The sequence below is a fragment of the Salvelinus namaycush genome, chromosome 37, assembly GCF_016432855.1.
Source record: "Salvelinus namaycush isolate Seneca chromosome 37, SaNama_1.0, whole genome shotgun sequence".
NCBI classification, from domain to species: domain Eukaryota; kingdom Metazoa; phylum Chordata; class Actinopteri; order Salmoniformes; family Salmonidae; genus Salvelinus; species Salvelinus namaycush.
In genome coordinates this window covers 1,598,768-1,613,394 of record NC_052343.1, presented here as the reverse complement: position 1 = coordinate 1,613,394, position 14,627 = coordinate 1,598,768, and the positions used below count along the sequence as shown (strand labels likewise).

At 43.8% G+C, this 14,627-nt stretch overlaps 1 protein-coding gene across 1 annotated transcript; it reads left to right on the top strand.

The window, feature by feature from the left end:
- The first annotated feature begins 387 nt into the window (after positions 1-387).
- serinc2l (serine incorporator 2, like) lies at positions 388-14,142 on the top strand. Its single transcript, XM_038976663.1, has 10 exons — positions 388-465; positions 3,723-3,884; positions 7,386-7,573; positions 8,162-8,241; positions 11,420-11,557; positions 11,887-12,056; positions 12,269-12,359; positions 12,849-12,999; positions 13,366-13,575; positions 13,910-14,142. Exons 1-10 carry the CDS (start codon positions 427-429, stop codon positions 14,046-14,048), a joined length of 1,368 nt encoding a protein of 455 aa, XP_038832591.1. The 5' UTR covers positions 388-426; the 3' UTR covers positions 14,049-14,142.
- Positions 14,143-14,627: the final 485 nt, after the last annotated feature.

The following is a 14,627-nucleotide window of genomic DNA, read 5'->3' as shown; positions in this document are numbered from 1 at the left end:
ACAAAAAATGCCGTCAGAGTGCAGTATAACTGTAGTTAGAGTGCAGTATGCTGCAATTGCTGCATCAAAAATACCACAGTGGACTTCAGTTACTGCACTTTTACTGCAGTTTCAAAACGGCAATGTTTTTTAAGGGGGGCATATTAGCATGTTTAGATAACCATTTAGAAAGCAATGATTGACGTTTCTAAACGTTAATACAGCGTCAGAATTGTAGTTTACATGGAGCCAAATGTGGTGAATGTAATGGCTGAAACCCCTGCTGATGTATTACATCTTTGTATTGTATTATGATTGTTTTCCCCCCTTTCCCAGCAATGGATTTTCTTTCGTTCCTTACCCGTACAGTAGGTGGCGACATGCACCTTCTCGCGTTTGTTTTTGGACCGCCATGATACCAGAGAAGAAGAGGACATCGCTTAGAAAATGGGGGCTTGCATGGCCTTGTGTTCCCTTGCTAGCTGTGTAAGTAGCACAACAAAATCCGTTCATGCTGCCGTTTCTGTGTTTGAGACATCGGGGTTAGCAAGCTAGAACGTTTTATCGCTAGCGAAAGCCGAATCTGGATTTACAGGAGACGTTGAATATGGCGCTTCTCCTTTATCGCCATATTCTGGTCCTATAGCTAGCTAGACATGTTTGCTTGCTGGCATAAATACGAAGATAACCAGTCTTTCGCTTCAGTTACCATTACCCAGTAATTGTTTTGATTATTCGCCTTCAGTTTGATCCATAGGCTCCATAGTTTCTCTGTCTCATAATATGTTGTTAATTTGAAGAAAAAAAACATGATTTCACCTTTATTTAACCAGGTAGACCAGTTGAGAACAAGTTCTCATTTACAACTGCGACCTGGCCAAGATCAAGCAAAGCAGTGCGACAAAAACAACAACACAGAGTTACACATGGGATAGACAAACAAACGTACAGTCAATAGCACAATAACAAAATCTATATACAGTGTGTACATATAGTAAAATTTGTGAGGTAAGGCAATAAATAGGCCATAGTGGCGAAATAATTACAATTTAGCATTAACACTGGAGTGATAGATGTACAGATGATGATGTGCAAGTAGAGATACTGGGGTGCGAAAGAGCAAAAAAAAAAAAAAAATATGGAGATGAGGTAGTTGGGTGGGCTGTTTACAGATGGCTGTGTCAGGTGCAGTGATCGGTAAGCTGCTCTGACAGCTGATGCTTAAAGTTAGTGAGGGAGATATGAGTCTCCAGCTTCAGTGATTTTTGTAGTTTGTTCCAGTCATTGGCAGCAGAGAACTGGAAGGAAAGGTGGCCAAATGAGGTGTTGGCTTTGGGGATGACCAGTGAAATATACCTGCTGGAGCGCTTGCTATGGGTGGGTGTTGCTATGGTGACCAGTGAGCTGAGATAAGGCGGGGCTTTACCTAGCAAAGACTTATAGATGACCTGGAGCCAGTGGGTTTGGCGATGGATATGTAGTGAGGGCCAGCCAATGAGAGCATACAGGTTGCAGTGGTGAGTAGTATATGGGGCTTTAGTGACAAACGGATGGCACTGTGATAGACTACATCCAATTTGCTGAGTAGAGTATTGGAAGCTATTTTGTAAATGACATCGCCGAAGTCAAGGATTGGTAGGATAGTCAGTTTTACGAGGGTATGTTTGGCAGCATGAGTGAAGGAGGATTTGTTGCAAAATAGGAAGCCAATTCTAGATTTAATTTTGGATTGGAGATGCTTAATGTGAGTCTGGAAGGAGAGTTTACAGTCTAGCCAGACACCTAGGTATTTGTAGTTGTCCACATATTCTAAGTCAGAACTGTCCAGAGTAGTGATGCTAGTCGGTCGGGCGGGTGTGGGCAGTGATCGGTTGAAGAGCATGCATTTAGTTTTACTAGCATTTAAGAGCAGTTGGAGGTCACGGAAGGAGTGTTGTATGGCATTGAAGCTCGTTTGGAAGTTTGTTAACACAGTGTCCAAAGAAGGGCCAGATGTATACATGCCAGAGGTCCAGACAATAGGCCCTCCGATTTGACACACTGAACTCTATCTGAGAAGTAGTTGGTGAACCAGGCGATGCAGTGATTTGAGAAACCAAGGCTATTGAGTCTGCCGATAAGAATGCAATGATTGGTAGAGTCGAAAGCCTTGGCCAGGTCGATGAAGACTGCTGCACAGTACTGTCTTTTATCGATGGCGGTTATGCTATCGTTTAGGACCTTGAGCGTGGCAGAGGTGCACCCATGACCAGCTTGGAAAACAGATTGCATAGCGGAGAAGGTACGGTGGAATTCGAAATGGTCTGTGATCTGTTTGTTAACTTGGCTTTTGAAGAATTTAGAAAGGCAGGGCAGGATGGATATAGGTCTGTAACAGTTTGGGTCTAGAGTGTCTACCCCTTTTGAAGAGGGGGATGACCGCAGCAGCTTTCCTATCTTTAGGGATCTCAGACAATACAAAAGAGTGGTTGAACAGACTAGTAATAGGGGTTGCAACAATTGCAGCGGAAAATTTAGAAAGAGAGGGTCCACATTGTCTAGCCCAGCTGTTTTGTAGGGTCCAGATTTTGCAGCTCTTTCAGAACATCAGCTATCTGGATTTGAGTGAAGGAGAAGTGTGGAGGGAGGGGGGTGGGGGGGGGGGGCTTGGGCAAGTTGCTGCAGGTGGTGCTGAGCTGTTGGCTGGGGTAGGGGTAGCCAGGTGGAGAGCATGGCTACCCCTACCTGTAGAAAAATGCCCCCTGTAGAAAAATGCTTATTGAAATTCTCGATTATCGTAGATTTATCGGTGGTGACAGTGTTTCCTAGCCTCAAGTGCAGTGGGCAGCTCGGAGGAGGTGCTCTTATTCTCCATGGACTTTACAGTATCCCAAAACTTTTTGGAATTAGTGCTACAGGATGCAAATTTCTGTTTGAAAAAGCTAGCCTTTGCTTTCCTGACTGACCGTGTATATTGGTTTCTGACTTCCATGAAAAGTTGCATATCGCGGGGGCTATTCGATGCTAATGCAGTACACCACAGGATGTTTTTGTGCTCTTCAAGGGCAGTCAGGTCTGGAGTGAACCAGGGGCTATATCTGTTCTTAGTTCTACATTTTTTTTGAATGGGGCATGCTTATTTAAGATGGTGAGGAAAGCACTTTCAAATAACAACCAGGCATCCTCTACTGAAGGGATGAGGTCAATGTCCTTCCAGGATACCCGGGCCAGGTCGATTAGAATTTAGGAAGCGTTTGACAGTGATGAGGGGTGGTCGTTTGACCGCGGACCCATTACGCACGCAGGCAGTGATTGCTGAGATCCTGGTTGAAGACAGCAGAGGTGTATTTGGAGAGCAAATTGGTCAGGATGATATCTATGAGGGTGCCCATGTTTACTGATTTAGTGTTGTACCTGGTAGGTTCCTTGATAATATGTGTGAGATTGAGGGCATCACTTTTCGTATCTCAAATATGTACGAAAAAAACGAAAAACAGACTAGTTACAGACTTAATTAACATGGGACAAGACAAACACACGTCCGACTGCTATGCCATCTTGGATTAGAATGACTTCCTCCTTCAATCCTGCTATATGATCCCATGTGTAATTGTGTCTTGTTGCTGAGATTCCACCAAGACATTAGCATACAATCTGTTCATAAAACAAGTGACTAACAACGTTGTTCAGATTTATTCATTCTGGAACCTCCACCAGGCTACTGTTCAATGTGTGCTCTCCTTTCTCGCTTCTTTCTCCACTAGGCCTCCTGTCTGTGTGGCTCCGCTCCGTGTCTGCTATGTGGCTGCTGTCCCTCCTCCAGAAACTCCACCGTCACCCGGCTGGTGTTCTCCTTCTTTCTACTCCTAGGGACCCTGGTGTCTGTCATCATGATCCTCCCTGGCATGGAGGCACAGCTCCAAAAAGTAAGACACTCCTGTCGGTGTGTTAGTGGTGCTGTTTGTTCAGCTGTTTGTTCAACCGCACCTGCCTGCAATTACACATTTAAAAAATTTTTTTTATTTATTTTTATTTAACTTGGCAAGTCAGTTAAGAACAAGTTCTTATTTACAATGGCGGACTACCCCGGACGACACTGGTCCAATTGTGCACCGCCCTATGGGACTTCCAATCACGGTCGGATGTGATTCAGCCTGGATTCTATCCAGGGACTTTAGTGATAATCCATCCGCAATTGCTAGTAAGCCATCCGCAACCACCCGACTATATGTGATCAAGTGAAAGTCTGAGGCCCGCATCCGACCCTATCCTGCAAATATCGAAAATGTCCTTAGGCTACAGTCCAAGATGACGTAATGATTTTTTGACAGGGGGTGCAGGATTTTTTGTTGTTGCCTAATTTAGATATGTTTCTGCTTATAATTTCCAACATTTTGGTAGGCTATGCTAAGTGAACTTGTCTAATTAGACCAGAATAATGTCATAAATTATAGAATGGACACTTCAATCTAAAATTTACACCTGCCAAATGCCGGTAGATTTTGGCATTGGCGGGTAAGATGTCTGTAAGAGGTCGGGGTTTAACAGTGCGAGCATTTTACTTGCATTTGTGAATAAAAATAGTAAGTATGAGCACATTTATAGTAAAATGTATTCTGCAGTAGCTGTTTTCAAAGTATTTCTACTGTTTTGTTTCATAGCTTGTAAATTAATCGCACAAAGTCAAAGAATCACGAATCCTAAATAGCCTATTCCACCTTGCGCTGCAACACTGCCTGGCTGAATTCATTAGGCCCTAATCTATGGATTTCACATGACTGGGCAAGGGTGTAGTCATGGGTGGGCCTGGGAGGGAATTGGCCCACTCACTTGGGAGCCAGGCTCACCCACTCAGAATGAGTTATTCCACACTAAAGGGCTTTATTACAGACAGTAATACTCCTCAGCACCCCCTCAGATTATCCTGCAGGTGAAGAAGCCAGATATGGAGGTGCTGGGCTGGTGTGGTTACACGGTTGGAAGTACTGCCAAATTCTCTAAAATGACAGAGGTGACTTATGGTAGAGAAATTAACATTAAATTGTCTTGCAACAGCTCTGGTGGACATTCTTGCAGTCAGCATGCCAATTGCACTCTCCCTCAACATGAGACATCTGTGGTGTTTTGTGACAAAACTGCACATTTTAGTGGCCTTTTATTGTCCCCAGCATAAGGTGCACCTGTGTAATGATCATGCTGTTAAAGGATCCGACCCTTTTTTCGCATAAAATGACATACCCAAATCTAACTGTCTGTAGTCAGGACCTGAAGCAGCAATATGCATATTCTTGATACCATTTGAGAGGAAACACTTTGACGTTTGTGGAAATGTGAAATTAATGTAGGAGAATATAACACATTAGATCTGGTAAAAGATAATACAAAGAAAAAACATGCACTTTTTTTGTACCATCATCTTTGAAATGCAAGAGAAAGGCCTTAATGTATTATTCCAGCCCAGGCACAATTTAGATTTTGGCCACTAGATGGCAGCAGTTTAAGTTTTAGACTGATCCAATTAACCATTGCATATCTGTTCAAAATGTTGTATCAAGACTGCCCAAATGTGCCTAATTGGTTTATTAATACATTTTCAAGTTCATAATTGTGCACTCTCCTCAAACAATAGCATGGTATTCTTTCACTGTAATAGTTACTGTAAATTGGACAGTGCAGTTAGATTAACAAGAATTTAAGCTTTCTGCCCATATCAGATATGTCTATGTCCTGGGATTTTTTCGTTTGTTACTTACAACCTACGTTAGCTCAACTGTCCCGCGGGGGGGGGGATATGCCACACCTGTCAGGTGGATGGATTATCTTGGCATAGGAGAAATGCTCACTAACAGGGCTGTAAAGAAATTTGGTCAAAACATTAGAGAGAAATAAGCTTATTGTGTGTGTAGAACATTTCTGGGATCTTTTATTTCAGCTCATGAAACATGGGACTAACACCTTACATGTTGCATTTTATATTTTTGTTTAGTATACATTGTTTTGTTCACAAGCTAGGTTGTTTTTCTATGTTTGAGTTTCAACTGCTAGGGAAGAGAATACAACGCTTCTTCTACTAGTCAGACTCAATCTCAGACACAAACATGATTTACCACGGTAAACTGGCTCTGATTTTAATTCAAGTACTTTTCAAGTACCAATTTGAGGAAAATGTCTGATTTTCAAGGTATTCCAGTACTTAAATTTCAGCGTGCCAAATTCAAGTACTTTAAGCACCTTCTGCGAACCCTGACATTTTTTTGTCTCATCTGTGATATTTTGGTTAAAGGACACACAAAATGTCAGGGTTCGCACAAGGTGCTTAATGAATTTGGCACGTTGAAATTCAAGTACTGGAATACCTTGAAAATCTGACATTGTCTCAAATTTGTACTTGAAAAGTACCTGAATTAAAATGAGAACAGAAAACGATCAAATACGTTAATATGAAAAATATTAGAGAAATATTTTGGTCTTGCAAGCTTGCTCATTCCACTCACACTGGCACTCAGCCAGGCAGGTACAGAACTGACTGAAGTGCTGCCAAATGTAACATCGATAGCTAAAATTCAGAGCAAATTTAAATGTAATCCTGCCTGGCAGGATATTGATGTTTATGAAAGGGTTTTATCAGACCCAACCAGGGATGTAGTGAAGGGTAAATGCCGTTTACTCATCTTTTTATTTGTGAAATAGGGTTTACTCACCTTTTTTATTTAGTTAATTATCGTTTACCCACTTATTATTGCATTGATCAATGCTCTGAAGGCTTTTTGATCTGAGTTCTGATCACTACCTTTGCGAACGAGTGGAATCATGAATGATTCATGTCTGCTCGTTATGGTCGCCTGCTACCCCGGATTTGCCTTGTTTAGCAGTGCATTCATTCACCACTCTGTGCAACGGGAAACTCCGCCCACGACATAGGCCGAGAGGTAAAACTAACTACCTCAGCCCAGGCCTACAGTGGCAAGTGGCAGAGAGACATCTCTCGACTCATGCCGTGTTAACAGACATCCCCCAAACAAAAACCCCCTTACTCTCGGAGAATAAGTGTACAACTGGTAAATAGTCGCTGATATTTCAGTCAGATGTTAAATAAAGGTTCAATTTGAAAAAATGGAAGAAAAAAATTCTAGGTAGCTCAAGGGCTCTGACTATTAGCCAGGTAGCTAGCTATAACTAGCTGGCCAGAAGGATGAAGTTAGAAGCTAATGTAGAATGGAACCTGACCTCAGCAGGAGCAGTTGACTGAAATTAAGCTAGCTGTAATCAAAAGATGGGCTACTATAATTTCTCATAACAAAATACCTTGGTCCACCTTTCCTATGAGTAAAACAAAAAATTGTTCTAGCACTTTCTGTGACGATGTCTTTTTAGAAACGCTACTCAAAATGACATTGAAATGCCCTTTTTATCCTTTCCCCCTCTAGATCCCAGGCTTCTGTCAGGGTGCGAGCACCATACCAGGCATGGAGAACCAGTTTAACTGTGATGTCATTGTGGGCTACAAGTCGGTGTACCGCATGTGCTTCGCCATGACCTGCTTCTTCTTCCTCTTCTCAGCCATCATGGTCCGCGTCCAGAGCAGCAAAGACCCGCGTGCATCCATTCAGAATGGGTGAGCTCCAATTAAGATTTAGATCACTTCATTCATCAATTGTACACAAGGTACAACCAAAATTTGACTTCGGCTTTTTCCCAGCCTCTCTGAAAGACACATATACAGGTTGGAGCGGGGGGCTGCAACACTGGGTGCCCGCGGAGCAGGTGTTGTGGTGGCTTAAGCGCCTTGCTTAAGGGCACATCGGCAGGCACTTTGAGGATTTGATACCAGCAACCCTCCAGCTTACTTCCCTCCAGATTTTTCCCGCCAGACCCGGGATTCGAACTGGCACCCCTCCGGTTGCTGGCTCGCCTTTAACCGCTAGTCTATCTGCCGCCCTACCACCATGCCCTTCACCTCTTGCGTTCCCAGGAGGCAAAATGGTTTGAAGTGACCTCATTACAATCAGAAACCGGTCGATATGTAATTTCAACCCATTTTGGGTTAGTACTGTAATAAGTTGTGTACAAATCATATATAGGTCCTTTTAGTAACTTTCAGGCTGAAGTTCACTGGCTTCTCTTAGAGAAGACTCATGAAAATACTCTGTTTTTTTAACGTACTATGCTTTTTGTTTTGGTGAAACCTGTGTTTTATCCCCAGTTTCTGGTTCTTTAAGTTTCTGATCCTGGTCGGCATCACTGTGGGAGCCTTCTTCATCCCGGATGGAACCTTCCATACGGGTACTTTGATGATTAAACTTTAAATGACTGCCAAGTGACGTCTGACAGTACTGGCTTAATCATTGGCAAATGACTAGCAAAGCAGGAACATTATCATGTTCAAGGTACAGTGCATGGGTGAAAAACATTTTCCCTCTGAAAGATCCTCAACATATAGTGATTGAGTTATTATATGTAAAGTATGCTGTTTATGCTCTTGTGAACAAACACAATCAGACAAATAAAAAAAATTGCCTTTGAGGGCTCACCAAACCTGATTTTAATCTTATAGCCAATTACTGGGAAGTAATCAAAGAATGTAGAAGCCAATTTAATTCTGTTGAACTAGCACATTGTTTACTGCAAGACAGAAAGCAATTACTTTTTTATATAGTCTGCACTGTGTTTATATAAACTAAAATAGGACATCCTTACTTATTTATCCTATTTTTTACCAAGCTGAAAATTATAATGGATTCGAAAATAGGCACACGATATTTGATAAAGGAAGTAGGAGAGGGAAAGTAATTTTACTCTGAATATGCCAGAAGTGAACCTATAGGCAAAGCACAATAATCACACTGTTATACGCTATATATACAAAAGTATGTGGACACCCCTTCAAATTAGTGGATTAGGCTATTTCAGCCACACCCATTGCTGAAAGGTATATAAAATCAAGTACACCACCATGCAATCTCCATAGACAAACATTAGCGGTAGAATGGCCTTACTGAAGAGATCAGTGACTTTCAACATGCCACCTTTCCAACAAGTCAGTTTGTCAAATTTCTGCACTGCTTAGAGCTGCCCCGGTCAACTGTAAGTGTTACTGTGAAGTGGAAACGTCTAGGTGCAACAACGGCTCAGCTGCGAAGTAGTACGCCACACACGCTCACAGAACGGGACCGCCGAGTGCTGAAGTGATTTTTAAAAAAAAATGGTCTGCAGTGGTGTAAAGCTTGCCGCCATTGGACTCTGGAACAGAGGGGTGATGAATCAAGCTTCACCATCTGGCAGTCCGACGGACAAATCTGTGTTTGGAGGATGCCAGGAGAACGCTACCTTCCCCAGTGCGTAGTGCCAACTGTAAAGTTTGGTGGAGGGGAAATAATGGTCTGGGACTGTTTTTCATGGTTCGGGCAGGGACCCTTAGTTCCAGTGAAGGAAAATCTTAACGCTATTGTATACAATGACATTCTAGATGATTCTGTGCCTCCAACTTTGTGGCAACAGTTTGGGGAAGGCCCTTTCCTGTTTTAACATGTCAATGCCTCAGTGCACAAAGCAAGGTCCATACAGAAACACCTTTGGGAGGAATTGGAACGCCGACTGCGAGCCAGTCCTAATCGCCTAACATCAGTGCCCGACCTCACTAAAGCTCTTGTGGCTGAATGGAAGCAAGTCCCCGCAACAATGTTTCAACATCAAAACTCAGCAAAAAAAGAAACGTCCCTCTTTCAGGACCCTGTCTTTCAAAGATAATTCGGGAAAATCCTTCACAGATCTCCATTGTAAAGGGTTTAAATACTGTTTCCCATGCTTGTTCAATGAACTATAAACAATTATAGTTCATTTATGAAAACTTAGGACACTAAAGAGGCCTTTCTACTGACTCTGAAAAACACCAAAATATAGATGCCCAGGGTCCCTGCCCATCTGCGTGAACGTGCCTTAGGCATGCTGCAAGGAGGCATGAGGACTGCAGATGTGGCCAGGGCAATAAATTGCAATGTCCGTACTGTGAGACGCCTAAGACAGCGCTACAGGGAGACAGGACAGACAGCTGATCGTCCTCGCAGTGGAAGATCACGTGTAACAACACCTGCACAGGATCGGTACATCCGAACATCACACCTGTGGGACAGGTACAGGATGGCAACAACAACTGCCCGAGTTACACCAGGAACGCACAATCCCTCCATCAGTGCTCAGGCTGTCCGCAATAGGCTGAGAGAGGCTGGACTGAGGGCGTGTAGGCCTGTTGTAAATATTGGTGCAGTCCATGAGGAGGAGATGCACTGCAGTACGTAATGCAGCTGGTGGCTACACCAGATCCTCACCAGACATCACCGGCAACAACGTCGCCTATGGGCACAAACCCACCGTCGCTGGACTGGACAGGACTGGCAAAAAAGTGCTCTTCACTGACGAGTCGCGGTTTTGTCTCACTAGGGGTGATGGTTGGATTTGCGTTTATCGTCGAAGGAATGAGCATTACACCGAGGCCTGTACTCTGGAGCGTGATCGATTTGGAGGTGGAGGGTCCGTCATGGTCTGTGGCGGTGTGTCACAGCATCATCGGACTGAGCTTGTTGTCATTGCAGACAATCTCAATGTTGTGCGTTACAGGGAAGACATCCTCCTCCCTCATGTGGTACCCTTCCTGAAGGCTCATCCTGACATCACCCTCCATCATGACAATGCCACCAGCCATACTGCTTGTTCCGTGTGTGATTTCCTGCAAGACAGGAATGTCAGTGTTCTGCCATGCCCACCGAAGAGCCCAGATCTCAATCCCATTGAGCACTTCTGGGACCTGTTTGATCGGAGGGTGAGGGCTAGGGCCATTGCCCCCAGAAATGTCCGGGAACTTGCACGTGCCTTTGTGGAAGAGTGTTGTAACATCTCACAGCAAGAACTGGCAAATCTGGTGCAGTCCATGAGGAGGAGATGCACTGCAGTACGTAATGCAGCTGGTGGCCACACCAGATAGACTGTTGATTTTGACCCCCCCCCAACCCTTGTTCAGGGACAAATTTTTCCATTTCTGTTAGTCACGTGTCTGTGGAACTTGTTCAGTTGATGTCTCAGTTGTTGAATCTTGTTATGTTCATACAAATATTTACACATGTTAAGTTTGCTGAAAATAAACGCGGTTGACAGTGAGAGGACGTTTCTTTTTTTTGCTGAGTTTAGTAGAGAGCCTTCCCAGAAGAGTGGAGGCTGTTATAGCAGCAAAGGGGGGACCATCTCCTTATCAATGCCCATAATTTTGGAATGAGATGTTTGACGACCAGGTGTCCATATACTTTTGGTCATGTGGTGTATACTTTTATAAACAATGGAAAACTCACGTTTCATCCCCTCACAATACCGTAGTGTTAGTTAAACCTTGATGTCAATCAACATGCTATGGGTTCCAGGAAGTTGGTTGTATTTATTTGTTTATTGATCTGCCTCTTTTCTCCTCCGGCAGTATGGTTTTACTTTGGCGTGGTTGGCTCCTTCATCTTCATCGTCATCCAGCTTATCCTTCTCATTGACTTTGCCCACTCTTGGAACAAGATATGGGTGGGGAACGCCGAAGAGGGCAACTCAAAGTGCTGGTTTGCAGGTACAATTACAGTACTTTCTCCAGAGGACATAGTACCTTAACGCTGCTCAAGAAGTTATACTACCATGACTGTGTTTATTCTTCTAAGGCAGCAGGGTTCTTCAACCAGCCAATCAACCAATCATCAACCCTTGATACGTTGAATGTGGTGTTAGTAGTAATGGACTGGAACAAAAGCCTGCACACCTTGTGGCTCTCCAGGACCACGGTTGAAGAACCCTGCTGCTCTAGAAGAACATAGAACGAGTATATGCATCTGAAGAGTATGGGGGTGTTCGTCATACAGGACTGTTTTTACCGACCCTCTCCATGTTGCCCCTCTCCCTCAGGCTTATTGTCGTTCACCTTCCTCCACTACGCACTGGCCTTCACCTCAGTGGTGCTGTTCTACATCTACTACACCCAGCCTAACGACTGCACCGAGCACAAGGTCTTCATCAGCCTCAACCTCATCTTCAGCGTCATCATCTCCATCGTCTCCGTCCTGCCCAAAGTACAGGTATTGTGGCGGTTTCATTGTTCCTTCATTTGAGAAGGAGGGCAGTTTTAGCAATTATATCAGTAATAATTTGTACAATGTTTGGTAAGGGAATGCTTTTATTAGTCCATTTTCGTTGATAACGGTGTTGACAATTGTATGCATTGCAGGATGATGAATTTGTTTCACTGCATACATGTGTTTACCAGTGCCTATGTTCTTGTGTGTCACAGGAAGCCCAGCCCCAGTCTGGTTTGCTCCAGGCCTCTCTCATCTCCCTCTACACCATGTATGTCACCTGGTCCGCCATGACCAACAACCCAAGTGAGTCTCAGCCTCTTTCCCATTCCAGTTTCAACAGAGTTTCTGCCATTGTTGTCATTTTGACTTTCTCCCTCCAGTTTGTTTATCTTTGCTTTCCAAACCACTGCAGCACTATGAGTGTTTCCTACTGGTGAGTTTGGCCGACTTTGGTAGTTCACGTCACCTTCCCCAACTCGTTACATTTACTAGGGCCTGGAGTTGTTTTCTTGTTAAGTCACATGGTCAGGAAAAACTCCTGGTCCTACTTATGGCCCGTGCTTGTGCTTGTAGTCGGTCCGTGGATAAGCTCAGACAGGTGTTGGGGTGTCTCTGCAAGAGCCTGCACTCAAGTGTTGTATTTAAGAGACACTTGGCATATCTGTTGTGATAGTTGGTTTAGAGCCCTGGCTGTTGCCTTCCTCAAGACTGCAGGTCACTTTATGTGGGGTTTTTTCTTCCCTATAACTATCCTGCATTCTATGGCTGATTTGCTGTGTCTGTCTTTCTCAGACCGTAACTGTAACCCCAGCCTGCTGAGTCTGGTGTCAAATGTCAGCTCCAGTGAGCCCACACCCACCAGTGCCCCAGGACAGGTGCAGTGGTGGGACGCCCAGAGCATTGTGGGTTTGGTCATCTTCCTCTTCTGCACTCTCTATGCCAGGTAGCTAGCTACTCCAATTTGAATCCATATCATGGCTGCTTATTGAATTGTCCGTTATGCTATGATCTTAATAGATCTCCCATGCTCTCTCCCCTTCTCTCTTCTTTCTCCCTTGCTCTGTCTGTCTCGTTCACTTTTTCCATTCTCTTTCCTTTCCGACCACACCTTTTTAGCTTTGCTTTACCTTAGGGTGCTTTTTAGTCAGTTGTTATTGTTATGCTTTTGTTTTTTTATCCTCTTATGTTTGTTGTGTAGTAAATAGTTCTGTTTTTATTTTCTTATTTTTTTCCTGTGAAGCACATTGTGTTGCATTCCATGTCTGAAATGTGCTGTATAAATAAAGCTTGATTTGACTCCCTCCCCCAGTATCCGTTCGTCCAGCAACACCCAGGTGAACAAGCTGATGCAGACCGAGGAGGGCGGGGGTTATGGAGGAGAGGGCGAGGTAGGGGAGGACGGTGTGCGACGTGCCGTGGATAATGAGGAGGAGGGGGTCACCTACAGCTACTCCTTCTTCCACTTCCACCTCTGTCTGGCCTCCCTCTACATCATGATGACACTCACCAACTGGTACCAGTAAGTAGAGCAACAGCTGACCATCAGAGCCACAGCTCTATAGAAATGTTAGAACATTTTACAATATTTCTAGGTGTGATATTGGGTATGTTGTGTATGTATTCCTTGTCAGTTTGAAAGCCATGGGATCAGGAGAGATATCTCTGGGTGAACCTCAATAGCCTTTGTTTGAAAGCTTTGCGAAAGCAAATCACTAATAGGCAGCGTTAATCCACCATATTACTCTGACCTATTCTGTGTTTTCAGATCAGTCTAAATTAAGGGGGTGAGACAAGGATAGAAATACTATCAAGATCCACTCTTTAAACTGACACCTTCTCCCTTCATTCCTCAGGCCTGACACCACCACCCAGGCCATGCAGAGCAGTATGCCAGCTGTGTGGGTGAAGATCAGCTCCAGTTGGCTGGGCCTGGGACTCTACCTCTGGACCCTGCTCGCCCCTCTCATGTTTCCCGACCGAGACTTCAGCTGAACAGCCCCCCATGGGGTCACCATGGGCTTGTAAGATGTTGTGTGGAAGTTTATTATAATTCTTTAAAATACAAGTCAGCATTTTTGCATTGGTCTCTGTTGGTGTGTTTAATCTTTTGTTTTGATTTATTTTACATGTTATTAATTATCTACCTTGGCTGCATGGGGTATGGTTATCACTACATTGTTAGATATTATTGGATGCTTTTAAGGGGCTTTTAATATCCATACTGAGAATGTTTTATTGATTTAGCCATTCAATTATTTTATTTGCCTATATGCAAAACTGCACTTAACTCTGTCTACCTTAACACAATCTTCTGAGATGAGCATCGGTTTGTCCCAGAATGCACATTAGTGAACTATAGCAAAGACTTGATAACAGGCGCTTATTACCTCACTTTTACAATAATATATTAGTTGGGATTCCCATGTTGTTAAAGTAGGCCTGGTTCCAGTTGATTGTATTTGTATTTATTATGGATCCCCATTAGCTGCTGCCAAAGCAGCAGGTTGGGGATTCCCCCTCATTGGCTGAGCTCCCGCAGTTCTGGAGCTTTAAGAGTGACCCTCTCCAGAG

What these genes read in the sequence shown, in the direction of transcription:
- serinc2l (XM_038976663.1), top strand. Translation starts at nt 427, where the DNA reads ATGGGGGCTTGCATGGCCTTGTGTTCCCTTGCTAGCTGT. An exon ending in TGGAGGCACAGCTCCAAAAA is followed by an intron (nt 3,885 to 7,385) that starts GTAAGACACTCC and finishes TTCCCCCTCTAG; the next exon opens with ATCCCAGGCTTCTGTCAGGG. An exon ending in CCGTCCTGCCCAAAGTACAG is followed by an intron (nt 12,057 to 12,268) that starts GTATTGTGGCGG and finishes TGTGTGTCACAG; the next exon opens with GAAGCCCAGCCCCAGTCTGG.